Here is a 25,823-nt window from a genome sequence, read left to right on the forward strand (position 1 = left end):
ACTAAGGACTTCCGGACAGTTTAAATATGATATTTTGTTATGTTTCTTACCCAGGAACATAACCCCCCCCTAAGTGTGCCACCATTGGGATCTCAGTAACTAATGATTTTACAGCAAACTTTAAATGGGGAACATTCTCTTGTTTTTAAAGAAGTTCAACAATAATTAAATAACATTTTTGTAAATGGCCGCCATTTTCCAATATGGCGGTCAACTTTGAAATTTCTTATGGAACACCCTATATTTTATCATGTTTTCAGGTAGAACATGCAATTAAAAAACTTTTTTATACTTGACATTTTTTCGATAAACCCACTCTTTTAGGAGTTACAGCCTATGGAAAAATGACTTCCGGTGTACATTTTACATCATGTAGCTCCCAAACAAGTAGGTTTATAGCGAAAATGCGGAGAGTAAATAAGTCTTAAAATTGCATCCACATTCCAAAAAGATCCTAAAATTCGTTAAAAATATTAATTCTATTATTTCAAAAATGGTGGCAAACTTGAAAAGTGGAAAACTGTGTATTTTATGGTCTTTATGGAATGTGGATGCAATTTTAAGACTTATTTACTCTTCGCATTTTCGCTATAAACCTACTTGTTTATGAGCTACATGATGTAAAATGTACACCGGAAGTCATTTCTCCATAGGCTGTAACTCCTAAACGAGTGTTATAGTAAATTTGAGGTCATTAGCTGTAAATTTGTCTTTCTTATAAACATCTCACATAGAGCTTCACCAAACAAATTGTATTAATGTTTACCAAAATATATTTGTTATAGTTTTACACCTTATATTTTCCTACATAACTATCCTGTTGTCTAAACTATTGAAATGTACAAACACAAATACTTTGTGAATGGATCAAATAGTTGAATACCTCGGTAAGTGATGTTCTGGTGTGGTAACAAAATAAGATAAATGCTGTTTTGGATCCATCTTACAAATTTATTAAATGTACAAAACCTTTTGTTTTGAGAATAAGTAAGCAAGAAGTAATAAAGAAAATTATAAAGGTGCAACCAGACGAATGATGTAGGTCATCACACAGGCAAAAGAGTACTACGAAACAACTATATACACCATAACGGTTTAGGGATAACTTGTGTGTAACGTGGCTGTTTCTTTAATATGTTTAGAAATCTTAATTTCTTATTAAATATTTTAAAACTTCCTCAAATTAGTCACACTCCCTATGACCCATATATCATTTCCTTCATTTATTTAGTACTTTTATTTTATTTCATTTTCTGAACCAGTTACAGTTTTAGTACTAATCGATACATTTATTACATGAGATCACGATTCTAATACAGTTACAGTTATATAGTTCAAAAATACAATTTTGATTGTTAAAGAGAGTAGGTCTAAGTTTAGTAAGTAGAGAAGTTAAATTATTTTAATTACAAAAGACTAATAGGATCTTCTCATAATTGATTTAAAGCATTTGATTGTGTATTGTATAATCCGTTAACTGTGTTACAGTTAAGGAGTTTTTTGTTCATAAACCAAAAGACACCATCTTGCAAATTTAATTGATTTCAATTCAATTATTTGAAGCCTAATGTCTCATAAAATGAATGTCTATCACTTTCAATCATGATAGTTTTAAACCAAATTAACATGTACAGATTTTATTATATATCTAGTAAACTGTTGTAATAAATTATTTTACCTCTATGTGATCTTCAGAATGAATCTTTTCAACTAACATATACCAATGTAAATACGTCTGTAGAAAGAAGTAATGTCTGTCATGTAATATATTGTGTGCTTTGGTTTCATCTTCAACAACACTTTATTAATATAGAACAGAAATACACTAGCCTATATAAACACTTTTTATATTTTAAGTTTTACTGTAAATACATTATTTATCGAAATATTAATAACTATTATTAACTCAAACGTTAATAACTAACTCTCAGAAAAGTAGTTTCCTGTAATTGATTCATTTTCTCATTTATAAAACGAGATTACTAACACATGATTAGTGTAAAACCCCAATAACATTACATTTATAAACAAGTTGGAAAGTTTATAAATATTTGGTCAATTATGAATTATAAGTTCACAAACCGAAGTTTAAAAATGGTATATTCATTCGTATAAAAAAGTCAAAAGATATTGTATATGTTACTCATGCAACACTACATATAACCCATTTATTTTGTTTAAGACGAACTCTAATTAAATGCAGTATCTTTGTTTTCAATTTGCTATGAAAAATAGCTTTGACAATGAATCCATTAGTCAATGATAATAGGCATTCAACTATGGTAATTTGTGTAGTAAGCTCAAAATAAGATGTTTTATACCTTTGTAGTACATCATAAGTAGACCTGTATTAGAGTCAAGAATAACTATTTTAACTATTTGAAACATTACATCTTTGGTATCTTGAGACGAATCACTCAACATCAATTTCAAAAATATGAGTGAAACATGTCAATTTGCATACAAACTTTGCAGTTTGTATCGGAATACTACAAATCTAGAGTGTATTCTTAAGCAATGGTTCGGATGTAACATGTAGTCCATGGTTCCTAGATTATGGGGTGCCGATGCCACTTCAGCCAACCAACGAAGCAGGTCGAAAACGACGGTTGTTTGGAGGAGTTCGCAGTTTTTCGGTGTTTGGCAATAGGTCATCACACGGCCGCTCTATCTCACTACCCGAAAGTAGGCATTTACCTCCCCTTTGGTGGATCCACCCTTGCTAGAAACACTGTACTATACACCTGAATGTCAAATCTGAGAGTGGTTTGCTTGCCAGTGAGAATTTAGATTAACAGCGTACATCGACGAACATTCACTTCAACACATTGTTGACGTTTGTTTCTACCTTACAGTGCAACGGAGTAGAGATGTCGATTTCATGCTCTAGATGCTGAAGCAGTCTTTCAGCTGGTTTGAGTTTGGAATCGATATTTTTTACTGTTTCAGTATGAATTGTAAGGTATAAACAAATATTTATCAAATTCAGCACGAAGTTTGAATCAAACGGTTCTTTGCATTTGGGGTTCTAGTCTAAACTGCTCATGATATAATAATCTCTACATTCAAAGTTTTACTAGTTCAAAAGTTTCTCGGACATATAATTTCAAAAACCTCCTTGTATTAATTTATTTTGTGTTTACTATTAAAGTAAAATTTTAAAAGCAAAATTTAGTTACAATGAACAAACCAATTTAAAATTATTGTTATCATTTGATTGTTTCTGTATTACGGTTTTGTAGCTTTTTACTCCCTTTTGCAAAATTATGTCATATATTCAACAATAAAGAGTTACAAATATATATTGGATAGGTTGTTTTATTTTAATTTTTCACTGCCAAAAAATAACATTTAATAATTTTAAAATAACATTTGCTTTTAAAAATATAAAAATATATCTCACTAATCAACATATTCAAGACTATTACCGCCAGGCAGTGTAGATTTGACCAAACGGTGCAACAATTTAGGGACTAAAGATATCATAGTGAAAAAATACTTTTCCCCGTTTTTTATAGTTAGTTAATTTACAGAAATAGCGGGGCGCCAAGGCCAACACACCTTTAATCGTTGAAAGTCTAATACATCCTTGCTTTTGTTTTGTGCAAAAATCATATTTGATTGATATTTTCAAACAAAAACTAATTTGCTTTATTAGTAACGCTGGTAAACTGATTTCTTCAAACATTGAGGAGTTACATAGTAGACTTCAAACTTAAAAGAATGCGAATGCAAGCCACACATCTCTATTCTTTGTTTTCTGACCTGACTTTAATCAATTAACAACTTAAGGATCAGTATGCCCTTCATACCATCTAATAATTTCCAATATTAATACCTAACATTTCTTCTCTCATGATATTGTTTTCAAACGTTGTCACAACTAAACTCTCACTCTACCCGTTTGTCTGTGTTCTGTTATGACAGAAATTATGTGTTGTTGCTTTTATATGTTTGTTTGTACATTATACATGTTAGATTGTATTTTATGTATAAGAAATTACAATAGTTTAAAAATGTATCAACTAAATTTAATGTAGCTGTAAAGTTGATTTTTGTACTTAGTTACTATTGTTATAAAGTTCGAAGGAGAATTTTCTAAATTGATTTGTCGAATCGAATTCTGTATTAAAAAATATTACGCTTAAAATGAGCTAATAATTAATGAAATAGAGAGAGGCATGTTGAGAATAGTTGTACTCATATTTCTTTAATTCACTTAGACCATGTACTGAATACTACAGTTAATTCAATTTCCGGTAAAACATTATATAGCATTAAAAAAATTACGGATTTGATCCTTTTACGAAAGTTATTTAACTATTTAACAAGTGCTAATGGCATAAACTGTTATTTTATTCTTATTTTATGTCGAATTTTGTATGATGCGTTCATCAAATTGAAAATATACTCACTTTTCACCTATTCAAAGCGACAGTGTTATCTTAACTCAGGATGTTATATTAAATTAGAGTATTACATTGATGCACTACATTATTTAAACTTCGGAGATAAAATTAACTTTGCTTTTTTGACATATCCAAAATTATTGTATTTTTTCTATTTTATGTTCTTTGGGTTTTTGTAGTCTCGCAGCAAAAATTGTGGGAGTTACAAAAAATGACGGCTAGGTCAATACTGCTTTATAAAATATAAAATGCTAAACATGGTTGATCAAACAAATTAAGAGTAGGTGTCAATAATATTATTTGTTACACTCCAATACAATATATCAACATTATTTTTATGTTATAAAGCAATAATGTCATCAATGTTATAAAGTAATGTGTTGTAAAAAGCAACTATCTTTCAATTTTGTTAATGCCAGTGCGATTTTTGCTCAAGACAACAAATTCCAAGATAACAAATACTAATTGATACAAAATAATTTACCATGTTACATAATTTTAAAAGACATATTCTAATTCAAGCAAATACCAATAAATTTACCAGTAATGGTTGCGCTAAATTTATATGGAGGGAGCAAAAATCATTAAAAAACTATCAAGCAAGACTTTCGATTTTATTTAAAGTAACTTAATTTGCTTTTAAAAATCATTTAGACCATTTATTTTGTATCATTGCAGAATCAGCTAAAATCTTAAAAGATTTTATTTTCAAATTATAACAAGAAATTAACAGGTCCGGGTTTTAAAGATACATATGTGTGAGGGAGTTTTATTGTTTTGATTTTGTTTCTTTACATTTGTTTCTCCGTTAAGTTTCTAAGTTTTCTCCCAATAATGGTTTCCAGAACCTCCCCAGTACGCTCCTGGGACCCGCCCCTTTGGTCAACCCTTGGTTCTTGGAGGAAGTCAAGAAAACGGGAACCTCGACGGGATGCCCTCACCATCCAACTCCAAAAAAGGCTCAAATAAAAATCGATGATATATGTAATATTTTGTACACGATGATAATTGTGTTATTTTTGCCGGTTGCTTTTTCGTATAAACAATTATATCATATGTAAAATAATATAAAAAATTACAATTAGGATTTTTAAATCATGGGATTGAATCTAAGATGAAGAGATCTACCGGTTTTGTTCAAAAATCTTTTTTTTTTTTCATTTTGAAGCTCTCATTGAAACATTATATGATACTACAACTGCTACTGTGTTATTCTTAAGGGCATACGCTGTATATAGATTTTTGTATACATATTTCCTTATGTGCCATGGAATATTTATTTTATTTTAATAAATTTATATGATAAATGGTGGAAGGTTGACCTAAGAATTTGCTAGACGTTGTTTTATAAGTACCTGCAGAAAGTTACACTTCTTTAAAATATGTATTTATCAACAGTTAAAGATTATGCTGCATCGATATGTAAGTTCTTTACAGATTTTCTTTTTAAGCTCTACATACGTATTTTAAACGGTTAATTTTGTTTTGAAAAATGATATGCTCCATTTGGTTTTCATATAGATGGTTTCTAGTCTCGCCCGCTATGTTGGAGATTTTCTAGAGTGCATTCCCAATTGCTCAGTATCTTCATATTCCTACTTTGTATTATTAATTTAGTAAAATTCCGAAATGCCTTCCGTTATGTATGCTATTGTATTTTAAAGATGTATAAGTATGATCTTCTTTTAGACGGGGAGTTAAATCGTTTTTACCCTCTTTATAAAAATGTATTTTTGGCGATTACTTTTTTTACTTTGTTCCACACAAAGATTTTGTCAAAAACCTGCATTAAGTTGTTTTATCAATGAAATAAAGTATTTAATAACTTGTATCAATCGCCAAAACATTATCGAGTGAAAATTATCATGTATATTGTTTTCACGGTTATTTATATACGAGTACATTCTACTTGAGCTTAACCTTATTTTTTCGGAATAAACTGTTTCATCAAACAAATTATGTTCATTGTAACAATAATTCATTTTAAAGACTATAATACAATACCGTGTATTTAAATATTGTGTTGTACGTTGTTTTACAATTCTAAATATATATTTAAAAAACTGTTTGTTACTAAAAATCCATTACTGAAACTGGTTTAGCTACAGAACTAGTTTTTAAGACGATTAAACTTAATTTATTCCACCTTCTAAATTGAAAATAAAAACATATACATGAACTGAAAATCGTACTAAATGTTTGCAAAATGTATATGTACTATAATACAACTAAGTTTATATTAGTTATTGTTAAATAACAGTATATTTTGTTTTGATAAAATGCATTTTTATTTCACAAGGAGGTCCCTCGTATTTCCTCGTATTATTTAAAGTAGCCTAATTTATTTGGCTATGTTTAAAGTAGGTCTAAACAATTGTTGGACCAAAGGTCAATCATATTGATTTAGAGAATTGCTTTATTAAGAATCATCAATAACAATTATTGATACACACTCTTTATACTATTTATTAGTTTTTTAATGTAATTGAATGGTATTTTAGTATTTCATATCTGAATCACTAATATCATTTTCAGATCATTAGAATTTCAGAAACAATACAAATGGCGCAGATTTTACATATAATTACATTTATTCCAAATAAAGGCTTAGTTTCATGTGTTATATTAAAAGCAGCAAATTATGTTGATAGGTTGATAACATAAAAGGGGGTTTTAAGAGTTTTTTTTTTTTACATCCCGATGTTTTATAAAAGGAAATAAAATATTCCATTTTTATGCATTCTTTCACCGCACTTAAAAAAATTATATCGACTAGGGTATTTTAATTTTTTTATGAAAATTGTTTATCCTAAAAATTTTAGCTATTTTAAGCTGTTTACTGAAACCAGGTAATTTTTATTTTTCGCTTTGCCACCTTTTTTTAACAATGTGTATTTCCATCCATTTTCACTACTCTTTTTATATTTGACAATGTGACTAAACAATTGATTAACAATTTGTTCTTTGATGTTGTGATTTTCAATTTGATTTTTCCTTCAAATACATTTTACGAGTAGATCACTTTAAGTTCGCCGATAGATCTTATTTTTGTTTACTCCCTCTTCAAATAAACTAACAATTCACTACTTCACAAATAACTTAATAGGCCTACGTAAATAGATGTAGTAGCCTAATAGACAAACCACGTAATAGACAAAACATTACATTATCTTTGATTTTTTTAAATTTTTGTTTTACTTTACCTTTGAGTAATATACATTTCTCGCTATATATCATGTTATCAGCACTAATATAAACAACACATCAGCTATATATTAAATAATAAACTCAAAACTATTCTAAGGGGAGGTAGAATAGATATAACTAAAAATTGGTATTAAAAACTAATATTGATTTCAGCTTAAAGAGAACAACAAGTTTCTACTCTAGCACTATTTCTGTGATTTTGTTTTTACCGAGATAGTTAAAAAGCTAAATGCAGTACGTTGTCTCAAATTCTAATTCATACATTTAATGTACATTTTTGTGTGATTTTCCAAACATTGGCAACTTCCTTATTTTATCGTAAATTAAATAAATAAAAAAACACACCGTTGTGATTTCTCAAAGCGGCCAACCTAATTATTAATTGAGCTTATGGTTATCAATGTTGGTGTAAATTAGATTTTAAGGTTTGCTACAACAGGAATATTTGCCTTTTATCTATTTTGCATGCTTCAATATCCTGTATGTGACATAGCAGTTGACGAAGTTAGATCTATACAGTTGTGTTCTATTAAACGCATTTTTCTTGAAAGCTTAATGCTGTTTTAATGGTATAATGCTATTTCTACATGCCTGATTTATTTTTAATTAGGTGATTTTTTATGATGATTTTTTTAATGGATTATGCAGTAAAAATTTCAAGAGCAATGAATATAAAATTGATCTAGGAGATGATAATTTCGATTGATTTTGAATCTCATACACATGTATGAAAATCAAAATTAAGCCTAACAAAAGTAAAAATCCATCCGGTAAATTATTGGTTTAAAAGAACGAGTTTAATCAAATTAATATCTAACTACGACTAAATTCTATAATTATAATTGCACTACATAAATGATTAAAAAGAAGAAAGACACAAAAATAACCTATGTTTATCTCTTTTTAATATTTTGTTTGCAGAATAATTAAGGATTGGTTATGACTAAAACCTTTTTCAAAAATATATTTACATCATTTAGTTAACCTTTGTAATGCATGTAAGCTTGCATGTTAATGTGCCTTAAAGTCATGATTAATAAAAAGCTTTTTACAAATTAGTGTGTAGTGCCAAATTTGTTAAGTATATCAAGATTCACTAGATCCTAATAGTGGTTGAGTTAGGGTATAACATTTTTGCTACCATGAATTGGTAACCAATTTTGAGATATTCTCAATTAGGTACTGAATCATGCTTAAACTGAGATCCTTTGACACATCCTTTTAATATCCTCCTGAATATGTTGTCTACTTTCTTAACTTTAATAAAAATTCTAATTACCATTTGCTTTAACACAGTGATATTTTTTAATAGTGTGTGAAATAATTATATATGTATAATAAGTCAATGGCTTAGGAATACAATATTGATCACGATACAATTTATAGTTCAACTGTTTATTTTTCTAAGATTTTTTAATAATTTTCAATAAGTTATACCTAGTTGTATAAAAAATATAATCCTGGTATAGATTTTATTTTATTTTATAAAATAATTAATGCATTTTGTAATTTATTAGTTTGGTCTGGAAAATATTTGACTGCCCAATATGTGGAAAGAGAATTACATTGTAGTCAATCTTAGCAAAAGAAAACTTATTTGAAGGTAATAAGCCAGTTGTTTTATTGAGTTTGTTAATTTATTACTTTACTTATATTTACTGAGATATGGGAACATACACAATCTAACTTATTTTTTTTTAAGACACCCAAGAATCTAAGGGCACATTTTAAAACTCATAGTTTGTTTAAAAGTGAAGAGTATGAAAATGTTGAATGATATCATTGTTACCATAACTATCTATGCTGCAAGTTAGTAGTTTAGAGTGCTCTTTATGTGAATATTTCCTTATGTGGCAATGCTGTAAATTGGGCCAAATGAGGTAGTGAAGTGCCATTGTTGTTTACTAACATAGAATTACAATAGGTTCGACGATATCTGGGACATACAGCAGTGCCACGACACCAACGGAGCCCCAAATGAACTCTCCTATCATACAGACTGGTCTGTAGTCACCCCTAGACTAGCGTAGAGCCCCTAGAATAGACTCCCCTAGGTCACATTGGTGTCTAACCTTACACATCAACAAGAGTCGGATTGTCATTTGATTGATTACTGTGCACATTTTCCATTACGGTTGGTAAAAAATATTTTTGTGGAGTTTTGGGATCTGGAATATGGTCCCTAGCATAAGAAAGTACCTAAAGCATAACAATTGTAGAACACAACTCAACCAAGGTGGTGAACACAAGAGAAAAGCCACACATATAGTTGGATAGTATAGTCTAAACAAGGGAAAAATTCATTATATAAAACACTAGGAACTAATAGTACAAATAATGGTGGTAGGTAACATAATGGACACATCTGCTAAATATGAGGGTAGCGTTATGGTGAATCTTGCTTGAGCTAGTTTCTTGGTACAGATATGTACATTGTTCATTTACCCTCCTCAGGGCCGTTTTAATAAAATGGCCCGGTGGGCCCGGACCTAGGAGCTTCCTCAAGAGGATTAAGGTTTGTTGGGGGTGCAAGGAAGATAATCTACCCCAAAGAGAAGCGTTTGGGGAAGTGGTTGAGGAGGGGCACAATCATATCTTGGGCCCATAGCATATCACACCGGTAATCATTACAATAATTGTTATTTTCTTTTGGGATTGGTTGTTTCTTGTTATGACTACTGCAGTTCTCTGTGAGGTATTTATTTTGGGATTTTTTAGGTTTGGCTGGGCGGATACTAATCTTGTTATATTTTCAGCTTATTCTTAGCTGAAGATGGTATCATATTTTATTATGACATGAAATCTCTCTATCTATACTTGGAAAGTGTTCACAATAATCTTTCAAACAATCCAACTTTACAATCACCAAAAATGAACTTTAAACACAGAAGTACATGTAGTTGTATTGAATGTTGAACTGTTCATCATAATTGTAACAGATAGTGGTAAAAGAAGCGTTGGATTTGTCTTGAAGAAGAAAAACAGCACAAATAATACTGGCCAAATAAGGAATATATCGCAGGTTTATAATCAACTTGATATTATTTTTACGTAAGTAGATTTTGAAACGGTTTTATCGGGTGTTGATAAAGTTTTTGCTTTGGCGCAATTGGAAGTGCATTTTTTTATGAACCTTGAAAATTCATCATTTTGTATGTTAACCAGTTTGTGTAATCGTTTGTGCTTGCATGTTTGCCTCTTGGTTGTATTTGCTCAAAGAATGCTTTATTTTGCCTTCCCACTCCAGTAAATCTGTAAACTATAGAACTAAAAACATGTGATTCATTTGTGAACAAAGCTGCGTCATTTGCCCTTTGATTCATATTTTCAACGTATATTGTTTTGACTTAGATAAATAAAAAAACCTAGTAAAATTTATAAAAGTATAATTGGTTAGCTTAAAAATTATTTGTAATATTGTAACCCACTTTTGAATTACATAGGCCTAGTTTAATGGTTTATTAAATTTTTCAAAAATGTGTTTTTTTTACATTAAGACTGTTGTTTCCTAAAACCTTTATTAGGCATATTTATTTCATCTTATAGGTTTGCAAACAGCTTTTCCAGAAACTGTTTCCTATGATTAATATCAGAGAATATATTTTTCTTCTTGTACTATTTTTTCATACAAACAACACATCTAACTAGGGTAGAGTGTTTAGCAAAATCGTTCTACACCGATTTAAAAATTGACATAACTTATATTGTATCCTACCACTTACAGGTTCAAAATATGAAAAAAACCTTTAAAAACCCTGTAGTAGAAGTTTGTCCAATAACATGCAAAGAAATGCAATTAGCTAGTTCAACTTCAAAATGTCTACCAATTACTGAAATGCTAGTATAATCCTTTTCCGCAACCTTGCAGCAAACGCAAGGCGGTTTTGAGTGGCTTGCGTAGTAAGTAGTGTGATTGTTCCACAGCCCCTCACAGTCCACGGAGGCAGAAGTTGAATCTCCGCATGAAAAGTCTGTCTCTTGACTCCCCCGAGAGTAGTGAGGTGGTACAGAGGCGCCGCGGGGGCCCCCCACCATCAGCATCGGCCAATGGGGGCCCTACCTCCAGCCACTCGTCATCATCTCGCTTACAATGTAACATAACTATCTACATAACACTACCCTGTCTACATAGCACTAAACCAGCTCACTTGGGGAAGCAGATAAGAAACAATTGTTTGTGAAATGAATATTTAAAATGACCTTTAATACTCTGTTTATTAATTAAACAGTTTCAAACCAAAAGGTTCATTTCCAAGCTGAATACCAAGTTTGTTTAAAGAGGAACCTCTTTAAGAGTCTCGAAGAGTCGTCACAAACTCATACACATATAATATCAAAGGGATATGAAAGCATTAACAAAAAAATGTCCTTAATTATTTTATTGATTCATATTTTATAAGTGGCCCTTTAACTAAAAAAACTTATCCCCCCCTCCACACTATTATAGATGCTTTTAGGGGTTTATTATTCGAGTGGACCAGAAGCTAAACAAGTTTAAACTTTTGGAGTAATTCTTTTCTTTGTGTATCTATATGTATTTAATTTTGAATTTTACATTTTTTTAATGTCTATCCAGTAAACTCTCACAGCTTTTTTAGGATATTTTTTATCATAACCATTGTACTTTTATTGTACATTTATGTGTTAGTGATGGAGTGGTAGAAACATGTTCTCAAACTAAAAGTTTTTGTCCTCACTTGAGGTGGTTTTTTGCTGTACAGTAGTCACCACCCAAACACTCCTCATTTTATACAATGCACATAAACTTCTTAATTAACTCACTTTTGGAAAGAAAAGAACAATAGCAAAAGTATGCTCATTTGTATATTTAGCCATTTTTTTCACCATGATAGTCATATAATGTACATAATCATTAAGTTTAGTATTTACCTAATTATTTGTATACAATCAGGAGGTAAATTTTATAATTCCGTAGGGAAAATTTTTCAGTGAAAACTCCAATATGATTTTTGAGGTGAGTATTTATGATTTAACAATCCATTTGTTATTTGATATTTGATAGTTGTAAGTTGTTTTACCATTTAATACTTTTTAGGAAGTTACAGTTTCTTTTATTTGTCTGTTTTACGACAATTTTTGTAAAAGATTCATCGCATAAACTTATAACCAAGATTGACTGTTGAATTTTAACACAGCATTGTTTTATTTTAATTTCAAATTTCCAGGAATCTGCATGGATTTGGCACATTGGGACAACCTATCAACATGCTCTTTGCTGTGCTTAAATTAATATTGTTGTATATCAGAGGATCAGAGTGAATGATTTGCATGCACATTTATGTTGTCAAACAAAAGATGTCAACTTTGTCATAAATGGTGTGATACAATTGTGCATTTCAGCATTTCTTGGGGCCTGAGGAGGAGAAAGAGGCAGACAAACTTCTACATAGATAATATTTTTTAGAATTTTCTTTTAAATGGTCAACTTTCCATTTTGCCAAAATTGACTTCTGCATCCCCGTTGGCAGTGATAAAACACTTGGATATAATTGGATATAAGTATTAAAACAAAGAAAGCTCAATTATTAGTGTGCTTTCCAGTGTTTTTCTTTGGAACATTTCCATCAAAAGGGAAATCGTTTACAGTGTATAATTTTATGAATCTAATCAACAAATTTTGGATTTCCAGGTTATCGAACATTGTTAAAATGAGTTTTAATCAACATATGTTTTTAACATTGGTAGCAAGTTAACCAGCATGAGAGCCTAATGCTTTTTATGTTGGTATGATGTGCAGTATCATTGTTTGATGCTGAAAGTGACACATATCCTCAAGATGGCTTCTGCATGGGAAGACGCAGACGCAGACCCATCTTTGTTCATAGCAGTCATTGCTGGTCAAGTACGAAACAAACTAAACTAGAATACAAACACAATCAACTAGACATTCTGAGTGCTTAGTTTCCACATTATATAGTTTTAGTAGGTAAACCTTAGCCTCACACTTTTTGATCATTGATTTTCAATTTTAGACCATCTTCTAGTATAAATCTTCACATATAAAAATTGTTAAATTACAATAAAGAAATATTGAACTCATAGCTTTATATATTTATTAAAGTAAAAATATTACTAGTAAAGTACAACTCTAAATAGTTTCAAACTGAAAATGTCATAAAACGATACCCCACCTAATAAATATTTTCATTAAATATTATTTCAGAATAGTGATGGATAGTGAAAAATTAGAAAACACTTTCTAATCCACCTGTATTTGAACATGTTATTACAGAACCTCTAGTAATATCTAAAAACTGCCAACTTAAAAATACTCAGAACCACTAGTAGTCATTTTCAAAAACTTCAGTATCAGTTGATGATTTTTTTAAAGAAAGGAAGTTTTAGATTCGCCGGTGTAAAAACGATGAACGTAACATTATTAGTTTCCAACAATGTACAGACTACTTTTTAAATTCACATGGAAGTGGTTGCAAACATTGCCATAGCTGCCAACAAAATCATATAGATTTTACAATTAAAAAAAAACACTACTTTCACAATAGTAAAATGTTTAAGTTTAAATATTGATAAAGATGTTGAATGCTTTATTTAACAGCTACCAAAATCAAAACCATTGTATAAATTAGTTTTTTTTTCCAGTACCAGTAACTGAAGTAAGGGTGTGAACTTAAAATCTACCTATATTCAAAAAAATACAAGGCTTTAAAAAAATACTAAAAACATTAAAAACTATTACTATATATACAATATTAAATCATCAATATTTCAACCCAAACAAATACAGTAGTAAACAATATTTGTCACCGACACAAAATAGTTCTTCACTGTACAAAAATCATAAATTTAACATTCTTCTTATGTTCCCCATTTAGTAAAATGAGGATATTCATTATTCATTCCTAAGTCAATTTTAGTACTGTTTTGTTTTTGAAATGTAGAACAATTTATCACAACTTCATACTGTGTTGTTTGGAGTACCACTCAATTTTATGTTTGTGTGACTTATGTTTTGATGTGTAGGTGCAGTAGTGAGCAGTCTTCAGCGTGACCATCTTCAAAAAGGATCATTGTTTTCATAGTTGAACATATTTTTATATTAGTTACACCATTCTCATTTATGTCAATATTCTAGATCCTCATGCATATTTTAATGGTTCGGTAATTTGGATTAGAATTTTGCCTTTATATATTTAAGGACTAGTTTTTTGTCTGAATATTTGCCTCTACATTTACTTTGGTTTTTAGTTTGAACTGCTGAAATGTAATCAAATTATAGTTTATTTTGTTTGAAATAACTCAACTAATTGATTGAACTACTATTTAAGCAAAAAAATTAGCTTTGACTCTATAAAGGGTGTTTTGTCAGGTGATTTGGTTTTTGTGACGACCAAGAAGGGTTTTGAACCTAAAGGTCGATTTTAAACTTGAATACCATTATACCATAGGCTTTAATGAATCATGTGTTTGACCCTGGAGTTGTTATAACCACATATTCATTCAATAAACCTATATATTTGTAATAATTGTGACGCATTTTGATTATTTTTCAACTTGCAGCTCCGTCCAGTCCAGTCCACAATCGGAGACTGCTGTCAGCTCGTAATATGAGGATGAGCAGTGTAGAACTACCAGACGACAATGAGAAATCATTATCATCAGCAAGTACATCGCCTTGCCCGTCACCGGTCAGTCAACAATCAACTTAGCGAATAACATAATATACATAGAGTTGTGCATGGTAGTTGTGAACTGTGGGTTGAAATGTACAGGAGAACTCCATATATTCACGATAATTAATCATAAAAACATACAATATCTGACCAAAGAAGCAAAAGAAAGGGAATTTTGTGAATTCATTAATTTTCAAAGAGGCGAATGCAATACTTGAGGTACAATTTGAATTCATGTGACTTTTTAACACATAGAAAAGCCTTTTCATGTCTGAAACCCAATTAGAAGCGTCATGGAGGGATTTGAAGAGCTAGTTTTTCAATGATGTAATGGGGATGTGTTACTATTACATTTTAATCTGACATTGCCATAGCAATAATGGCCAACACTGAACCCAGTAAACTACAAAGGCTGATATATTGGCCATCAAGAATGACATTCAAGCAAACCTTCACTTACAACAACCGTCCAAGCAATACCCAACAACAGTTGATGGCTGCAATATCATATTTCAGCTTTGGGTAAATCAGTGATCTTAGTACAATAGACAATATAGAATCAAAGGCCAAGTGGTTTAAGGTTAATGCGTTCAAAATTCATGTTTCTGGCTCCTGGACTATATTGTTAAGACAATAATAGGTTTTTAAATACCGTCAAATAGTCCACCGATTAATAATGTTCATCAGCTAACATGTTTTGTTGCGAAGACAACATTTTCAAAACTTGCAACTCGTCAAAAACACAATTAAACATGGACAACACGAACACAAAAAACATTAACACGGTAGGAATACAGAACAAAAATTTAGATAGCGCTATCATAATACTGATACTAACCCCGCTCTGCGCGGGACTAAATCAGTAGCGCTAGTTCACCTCATTTGCTGCATAAATCAAAACTACACATTTCCAGAGTGCTGGTGCTGGTTTTAAAATTCAACGTGGACAGTATTATTAATACACCTAATATTCAACCATGATTGTACATAAAGACTGGTCTTCAAGCAAGAAAGTTCTAAGCTACAAAGACAGCTATGTTTACAGCGTGTTATATGTTGAAACAAACTCATCTCTTAAGCTGGGTTTTCCTAGGCGCGTAGTCGGCCAGCGGAGAGCGGAATTGAAATTAACATGGCATTCCGCTCCGCTGCTAGGAAAACAGTAACATTAAATTACCTAAGACAAGCTGAGTCCGCTCTCCGCGTTCCTCTCTCCGCTGGCCGACTACGCGCCTAGGAAAACCCAGCTTTACGTTGAGCTGAATTAATTAATACAATGTAATGTTGTTTCAGAAGCCACATCGTCTGTTGCCGACCAACTTGTACGTCGTGTTATACAACTTCAAGTCTCGGCATGCAGATGAACTTGATCTCAAGTAAGTGAGATTAAAGAGATGCTCAAATTAGTTTCCGTACATGAGGCTAGCCGAAAATATTTCAAAGTGTAGAATTATTTTTATGGATTAAAATGATCATTAACAATAATGATAAAGGTGTATTACAATACAATCTACAAACCAACACCACATGGATGAAGGTTATAAAACATAGTACACTTGTTGGTCAAGAGTATAAATTCTCTGTTTGGCTGACAGTTTTGAAATACCTCAGACCTGTTTACCTGTCCGTTAAGCTAGGTTTACACTAGCATGTAGCACTGTGTTTACTGGCTTCATAGTGACGCCAAAAATATACCGTGTAAACCATAAATGATGCACCATTGTTAGTGGAGTACTGGAGTGGTGCTCCATCAGGAGTGACGCAACTAATATATGTTTGACATAAATAGTGGCGTCAGTAGCAATGATCCACCATCTGTACTGACGCATCACTTCCTGTGGCCCGTGTAAACCACAGCACCAGTGCTAGTGACGGAGGCTGACGTCTAGCACCTGTGTCACTTGTATTAACTAGCCGGATCTCTGTGTTGATAAGTATATATCTTTGTGAATGTTTATATAACAAATTAAATTCAAAGAAATGAAATGTTTGTTACGGTGTCATGGCAGAAACCGAAGCTGGACAGGTGATGGAGGAACTGATAGTGATGAATTCGATACTGGTCAGAATAAATACACAGTGTTATGAATAAAAGAATCAAAGGGAAAGGTTAAGAATCCGAGTAAGCAGAAGAATGTACCTCAGTTAGAAATGACAGAAAAGGTAGAAGGTAAAAAGAAGGAAGAGAGATGGAAGCCGGCCGAGATCGACCGATTTCTCAGATTGTTTGAACTTTTTCCCTGCTTATGGGATTACAAAGTCCCTAAATATAAAGATTGAAATGCAAAAGTACGCCATTAATCCCTTTTAATGCCCCTGCATGGCTAGAACTATCACTTTTGTGTGTAAGCCTCTACTCTAGTGGCGTATGACACTAAAACTGTCGCGATTTAGTGGCTCCACTGCTACATGCTAGTGTAAACATAGCTTTTTAGTAATACAGTTAAGGATGGACCCAAACAGAAAGTACAAACAGAAAGGATAAAATGTTCATAGTATGGAATGATGGCCTATATCATTAAAAACTTTAAAAATGTAATACAAGAATTTTTACGATAGGTATACCGGTACTGATGCATACCTGTGTATACGGTACTGTAGTGTTTTTTTACTTGATGGTTGGGATAAAAATCTCTAACTTTCTTTGTTCAATCAACAACAAAATCAGGAGTTTCTTATTTTGGTTTATAATTCAAAAATCAAATTATCTTGGTTAACATTTCATCAAAAAGAACATTTTTTTTTATTTAAGAGTTGTGTATAATTAGGTATATAGTTCAGGTAAAATTGTCAGTTTAGAAGCATGAAATGCGTATCCACATATCTCCCTAACCCTGATTTTCGTTTTAATAATGGGTTTCTCTGATAGGATTTTTGTATAAAATGTGTTTTCAGTTCATGATATCATGCTAACTGTTTCATAGGCTTTGTTTATTTTTTTTCATTTGCACAATCCAGAAATATTGTGCTACTTATATCTCTAATCAGATCAACAAGTAGTATTACCTTTTTGACAATCGGAAATTGTATCTGTTTACCCAAAATTATTGTCTGGATATTCACTTATTTTATGTCATTCACCTGTAGAAGAACTTAATAGAGTTGAGTGTAACATGTGTAAGTAGTATCACAATATATTTGTTTTCGCAGAGCCGGTTACAAAGTAACAGTTATAGACACGTCAGACCAGGATTGGTGGAAAGGCAAGTGTCTGGGCAGGATTGGTTACTTTCCCTCCAAATATGTGACCAAGCTGGGCGTAGGTGAGAAGCCACTTCAGGTCACGCACAACCTGCAAGTCTCCGATGGTGACAACGGACTGACGTTACTCAGGGATCAGGTGGGTCGAACAAAACCAAAACAAATGTTATTGTTCTTTGAGCTTACAGCTCTGATAGCTTTTTGTTTATAGCGCTACCCTGATGATGAGAATGGCATAAATGATTGTGTAGGTAGCTTTGTAACCAACAAAGGTCTGCTGTTTCTTCAGCAAGAAGCATTTGCTGTATTTCAGTCCACTGATAAAGGATCATCAAAAAGCTACTGAATTGCCATATCGAACACTCGAAGACTGAATTTCAATTCCACAAGCCACTAGAGAACTTTTAATTCGGTAACAATTTCAGTGTAAAAGCCTTATGGCTGCAGGAATAGCACAACACATTATAACTTTCCAAGCTTTAATTTCACATCATCAGCATAATTCTAATTTGTTAGATTTATAATCTATTTTCAATAATTGTTCGTTACTAATAACACGTACCATATTGTGATATTTAGAGTAATACTGTGTCAAATTAGAAGACAACATTTCAGCCTAGTAGAGCAGCATGGAGCACTACTGCTGTAGTGTGGTGTAATGGCCGGTTCATATGTAACATTCCGTACATGATGTAGTGTTCCCGAGTGTTCCGTACTGCTCAAAAGATGGCCAACTGCATCCGGTGGAAACCAGGTGGAAACATTTTCCCAAGTTACCTGTGATTGACACAGTTTTACCTTAAAGACTACGATATTAGTTAAGTCTCAAGTGTGACCATGAAAGTCTTCCTTTTAGTGTAACAAATGTGAATACTATTTGACAATCATTAATCCATTAAACATTCCAGATTGTGATTCAAATCGGGGAGGAGCTGGACGGAATGGTGGTGATCAGGAACGGAGACAACCGCCAAGGTGTATGTCCACTCAAGTTTCTACAGGAGGTGTGACAGCGGCACTCCTTGGACAAGGTGCAGTTTGAGGGGCCGACGTTCTACCCTCCGAAACAACCCTCCACGTCTCAGTTCAACTCCTCCACCCTGGTGACGCTGCAGTGTCAACTGAGCAAGGAAGATGGCTACATGACAAGAGGATTCCTCACCAGGAGAAAACTGGCCTCGTACCCACAAGCCAGGCGTGACCAGTACAAGACTGCTCCGGACCTGGTCCGATCCAGCATGTCTTGTGACGGGATACTGTACGGGTCCGAACACGAGGGGAAAGAAAATATCTTGGTAAGGGATAAAGTGAACCAAGCTGACAAAACGCCAGATGTTCTGAGGTTTGGGAACAACACTATAAATGCCGATAATCAGAAAATACTGAGGCGTAAAAGTCTGGCTAGAAATTTGATCCCTATATCATCCTCGACAAGACCACTGGGCTTACCGTCTTCGTGCTCCCCATCGCACTATCAAAGGAAACTATCCCGATTCCGCTACCGTAACATAAAAAATATCACTTCTCTCTCCCGACCTCTATTGATTGGTTGAATCGATCCGCGACACTCGATGTGTACTTTGATATTTTAACAAGATTGTGATCTAAGACAGGTTGATAATGTTGCCTTTAACGAATAAGTTGTTTACACGTTACTGGATGCTACATTAAAATATATAGCTCAGTTTTATTTTTTATACGACTATTAATTTAATCAAAATATACCTATTGCAGTTCGATACCTTGAGGAATTTACTAAAATAGACTATTTTACTTCAGAGAAAATAACTTTAGCCACTTCCATGAAGTGATTCATCGACGCAGTACATTTTATATATGAATATTCCTGCTAATATTTTAAATATCAATTTGTTTTTAATAACAGAAAAGTTAGCATTTATTTACTATAGTTTTATTGATTACCTGTATAGGATTTAAGTACTTAGATACAGTTAAAATGACTATCTTTAAAGTTTTGAACACATAAGCGTTTGATTCCAACTGGTTGCTTTGTATAATTCAATAATCACAATGTTCAAACAGGAATTGAATACTTTACCTTTGAACTACTTTAAAAAGTGTTTTACACCTACTGCATTCCAATAGAACAGCAGGTAAATTGTACATTTGAATTTTTAGGGTAACTTTAAGACAATTTTGGATTAATTAATAGCTTATTCAAACGAAATAGAGATTTATACTACTTCAGAGCTCAATCTTCTCAATAAGTGGTTACGGTATATGATCATAATTATCTAACTGACTTTGCCTATCTCTTATTATATACTTATAAATAAGAGTATCATACTATTTTTGAAAGAGTGATTTTTTATTACGTCAAGTTAGACTTGAAATTTACAATAATTTTTTGGGTCATAATTACAAATTATTGTCATAATAAAACATCAAATCTCAATAAAACGGAATTTTATTTTCTTATTCAGTAATCTTACTTTCTGCTGCTAACTTAATAAACTTAATACTGAAGTAGACACTTAACACTAATACTTAACACTAATACCGAAACCCTGGTCTGACAAGCCCACGGGAATTTTCACGAACGTATTATGGCAACACTGTTTACTTGGGAGATTCCATTCCCCCAATACCTTCCCCCCTTTTCCTCCCCTACCAATTGATATACTGTTTGTTCATTTTGCATGGGTGCCGTGACCTTGACAGGATGTCTTTTCATAACATGCCCGTCTCAGACGCCCAGCGTTAGTGTATTTTAAAGCGGGGTCTCACAGGCCGAAGGTTTCGGTTTGTGTGTATGTAAGCGGGGTCCATTATTTTTCAAATGGGGTCTCACAGACCGGGGGTTTCGGTTAACGTCAGCCTAGGTAGGGTTTCGGTATTAGTGTTAAATAAAATAAAAAAAAATAAATTTTGTACTCAAATATAACAGTGGAATGAGCCTGTCAAATTGCTACTGCTAACTGCTGTATAAGAAATAAACAGTAATTCATAGCTGAACACATTGTCATGTGTCAATGGTTAAGCTCTTTGCTTTCCAACCAAGCTACAACTCAAATAGGTAACTGTAACGTTTACTTCACAATATTTGAAAGCTTGAAATTATAAAAAATCCACAACAACTGCATGTTTCAAAATGTATCACAAAACTCAAAATTTATAACAGAATGTATGAAAAGATTCTCAATTGACAATCAGTTTCCAAAATAAAATACAAAGTTTGAATTGCACTCCAACCAAATTTCAGATAAGTTATAAAATCACCAAACCATATTCAAAAATGGTACAGATCTTAAATCGGAGAAACTTGAAAGCACGCAATGATGACAACTTAATGTTAAGATTGATTTTTCTCTGTTGTGCAATACTTGTTGCGTGTCTACAAGATTATCTTTGACTGTCATCTAGTCAAGACCCTTTAGAGTAGAAGAAGACCACACGGTGACATAGTCTCAGACCAATTTTAAATATTCATTTGCCATAAATATATTTGATTAAAATCATCGAAATATTAGTTTGAAGTATATAACCTAGTAAAGAGAACAGTTTTAATGTTATTGAACTTTTGTTCATCTCTTCAGCACTGTATAATATAATACCACTATTTACAATCATTTTACAGTTGATTATGTTCAGATGTATATTAGGATTTGAAAGTGTTTTATAATGAAAATATGTAAGAGCAGAATAAAATTTAGTTAGAACCGACTACTCGATACTTTCATAAGAGTTTTCAAAGATTAAAACTGCTTAGTGATTTGAATTAAGGTCAGTATCATTGATAAAACTTTATCAGAGAACAAAACGTCAATTTTTTAAAAGGCCAATTCTTTATGCTACCAAAGTGTGTTTGGAAACAGACATTAATTTTGTTTACAGTCGGTATCATAAAGATGATATATCTGTATAAAACTATTTAAATTTTTTTTTCTAATGAGAAAGAAATAAGTGAAATTTATTTTATACTATAATTATGTTCATGTTTACAAAAACCGAGAAGTAAGATAGAGAGGAAACATTCAATGGTACACTTAAGTGGTGTCTAGAGCAATTCAGTTTAGTAACTTTACTTCAAGAGTAATACCGCTTTTCCGCTCGAAACTTTTGACTTTAAAACTCGAATAACAACTTATTTGGATGCAAATCAAAATCATACATTAGACTTGAATTCCAAACAGTAACTGTTCATCTTAACAAAACATTTTCATTTGAACTGAGACTCTATGCTTAAGAACATACATTAGTTGTATTGTCCATACGTATGTACTTTATATTATAATGTTCCTTATTTTGTAAGTTATTGTAGAGGTTATTAGATAATTTATCATCAGAGATTTGCACAGGTTTACTGATTACTCTGTAATAAACAGAGACATTTGAAGATGTAATTGTACTGCACTTTCTCTATGTTTTATTGTTACATAAAGTATCTATATTGCTTGAGATATGGTAGTTACTTTACAAGATAAGAATATCCTTGTTCCAAAGTGTGTTTGGTAATTTACATTTTACAGACATTAATTTCGTTTACAGTCGGTATCAGAAAGATGGCATATCTGTATTAAACTATTTTAATTTTTTATGCAATGAGAAAGAAATAAGTGAAATTTATTTTATAATAATATGTTCATGTTTACAAAAACCACAGAGAAGTAAGATACAGAGGAAACATTCAATGGTACACTTAGGTATGTCTAGTACCATTTGTGTTGGTTTCTAGAGCAAATTATATTCGTCCTCCTCTTCTGCTTTCCTTTCACCCCTTCCCCATCACGTACTTACTACAGCTATCACGCGGTAGGAAGACCCTGTGCGCTTCAACAGCTGTACAAATATACTATTAGGCCATCACCGTTCGGGCTCTTCCTAGCTCAGTACTAGTACATTTCTCCCCAACCATACCAGAGCTAAAAGCGCACAGTTGTCCCATAAGCTTGTATCCTCTGAATTTTACTTCCCTGTGCAAAAACTAAAAAATTGGTAGCATTGCCAAAAGAGGGGTTTGGGTTACTACAAACTACAAAATATCATAACCATAAAATAAAGTGTTTCCTTATTTTAATAACAAAGTTTTAATACAGTGAACACTTGAAAGTCTGAATGAGATTAAATAAATCTAATACTGTAGTGAAAAAATATTGTTGGCGAGGCCAAAATCCACTTGGACATTGTGGCCACAGGAGTAAGAGTAAGAAATAGTATAGAAAATCTGTAGTATCACACACTATTTGAGTACCGTACTTCTTCATGTGATGAAACAAATTGTACAGAAAAAATGTGAATAGTGTACTGAACCAAAAACAATAGTAGTAAATTTATCAACATTTCATAATAAATATTGCCGCATTCCTATCTTAGCTGTATAAAATATTTAAAACCACAATCAAATGGCTAACCCTACTAAGGAAAATTTTTAGTAACAGGGTGGGGATTAATAAGGGTTTACTGTCGGTAAACCTGTTTGTAATGCCTTGACTACATTTTCAATGCTCTTTTTACTCATCATCCTAAACTTTCTGAGGTAAACCTCCCTAAGTGTAATTCATACCCCCAACGGTATTCCCCTAAATTCTATGTACTGTAATCCCCTTTTAACACAGTTTTGGCAATGCTTCTGATACATAGAGTAACAATAATTACCAAAGAACGTTTAAACAAAACAGAAAACCTGAGACAAAACCAAGTTTGACTGTAAATACTACTTCTCAGCAATATAGAAGCTAGTGACATGAAGGACCCAGAGGTTATAAAACCTCAGCTTCTTCTGTCACTAGCATCTCACTACATGGGATCAACAGTGTAATTGTTTAAGAATGAGCTTTAATGTCCCTTTTGTGAGGCAATGAAATGCAAATGGTGCACTCATGTATTCCAATAGTTAAACTTACTAGACTATTGTAATGTAAATTATTTAAATTGATCTATGAAATTGTTATTATTATTTGAAGTATCAAATTATAATTACTGTTAGCAAATGAAAATATGGAATTAAATGTTTCAGAATTATTGTGTGATTAATTCTCCTGTTTTGTTTTTGTTATATTTGTGATAACTTCACCTGAAGCTTTGTCATAAAGTATGATCGAGCGTTAATAGTCAATGTTTTGAGTACAGAAAATAAAAATTTAGAAGAGCTAATGTTGAAAGACAGTTATTGTCACCACTGATTTTAGATCAGAATGTACTTTCTATATCAGTAATTTTTTATTGAGTATACATTGACAAGCTTACTTACTGGAAGAAGCTGTCGTATCAAATTATAGCTCAACTGTTCAAGTGGTTTTTACAGGATGGACGGATGGACAGTAATTTAACTTAGAGTATTGATAAGAATAGTGTGGAATAGTAGTACACTTATTTAAAAATATAGTCTAAATATAAACACAGACAGTTTAATACAGGATGGGGCAAAACAACCAATCTATTTCCTGCAGGGCACTGTTCAGCGACAGGTCGTCTGAGAGTGGTGGGAGTAGGCTCGTTGAAAAGCCTACACAATGCCATTTTTTGTAGTCATAGAGCAGTGGTCGCCTGAGCTACGTGCTGTTGTTATGGAGCCCATTTTAAAAAGTATTGAATTCATTCATGGCAACTCAGCGGTTTCATGCATTCTTTTAAGTAAGGCGACATGGAGAAGTTCCGTTGCGTAGCACAATAATGGTTACTAACTTTATAAAAACGGCTTCTGCGTTGAAAATGAAGCTGACAGGCCGCCCAAAGTCAGATCAGATGCCAGACGACTAACATTGAATAGAGTTCGTGCTGCTGTGGAAGACAGTCCTCGTAGGCCCGCCGGACAACAAGCGGCTGCCCAACCATGTCTGACCGCTCAGTTACACAAATTTTGAGGTTAATTTTTACCCCAACAGATTAATTAGAATAATAATCTGTAAAAATTTTGTTAATTATCCATACAGAAAATCACAACGGAACCTCTCTATGTCGACCTAATAGAATAAAAGCACGGAACCGCCACTGAGTTGCAATGACTGATTCATTACTTAAAAAAACAGCTCAAAAACAACCGAGCGTAGCTCAGGCGACTACTGTTCTATGACTACAAAAAACGGCATTGTATAGGCTTTACAACGAGCCCCCACCCTCAGACGAAAACAGTGTTGTGGAGAAAATAGATCGGTTTTTTTGCCGCACCCTGTACATTAATAGAGGTACAGTCTCTCAGAGGTAACGGTAGTCAAAAGTGGTGTACCCCAGGGATCGGTTCTGGGCCCTTTTCTGTTCCTTGTTTTAATTAATGACCTTCCTGTAAATATTAGTTGTAACAAAGTCATATTTGCTGATGACACTACCTTTTTCTGTTCAGGTAACAATATTGCTGAGCTCTGTAACATTATGTCTGATGTGATGGCAGATGGCA

General features: G+C 32.4%; 1 protein-coding gene across 1 annotated transcript in view; it reads left to right on the forward strand.

Annotated features, from left to right (window-relative positions):
- Positions 1-24,451, forward strand: part of LOC128995144 (uncharacterized) — a 298,362-nt gene extending 273,911 nt beyond the window's left edge. Inside the window, exons 18-23 of the mRNA XM_054420057.1 lie at positions 9,541-9,618; positions 11,541-11,708; positions 15,156-15,283; positions 16,562-16,644; positions 18,419-18,608; positions 19,378-24,451. Coding sequence (XP_054276032.1) covers positions 9,541-9,618; positions 11,541-11,708; positions 15,156-15,283; positions 16,562-16,644; positions 18,419-18,608; positions 19,378-19,479 — 749 coding nt within the window. The 3' untranslated portion in view covers positions 19,480-24,451. The remainder of the gene's footprint in view (positions 1-9,540; positions 9,619-11,540; positions 11,709-15,155; positions 15,284-16,561; positions 16,645-18,418; positions 18,609-19,377) is intronic.
- The last annotated feature ends 1,372 nt before the right edge of the window (positions 24,452-25,823 follow it).

This window comes from Macrosteles quadrilineatus, unplaced genomic scaffold (assembly GCF_028750875.1).
Source record: "Macrosteles quadrilineatus isolate MER2022 unplaced genomic scaffold, UCM_ALF_1.0 Scaffold_5__1_contigs__length_97177068, whole genome shotgun sequence".
Taxonomy (NCBI): domain Eukaryota; kingdom Metazoa; phylum Arthropoda; class Insecta; order Hemiptera; family Cicadellidae; genus Macrosteles; species Macrosteles quadrilineatus.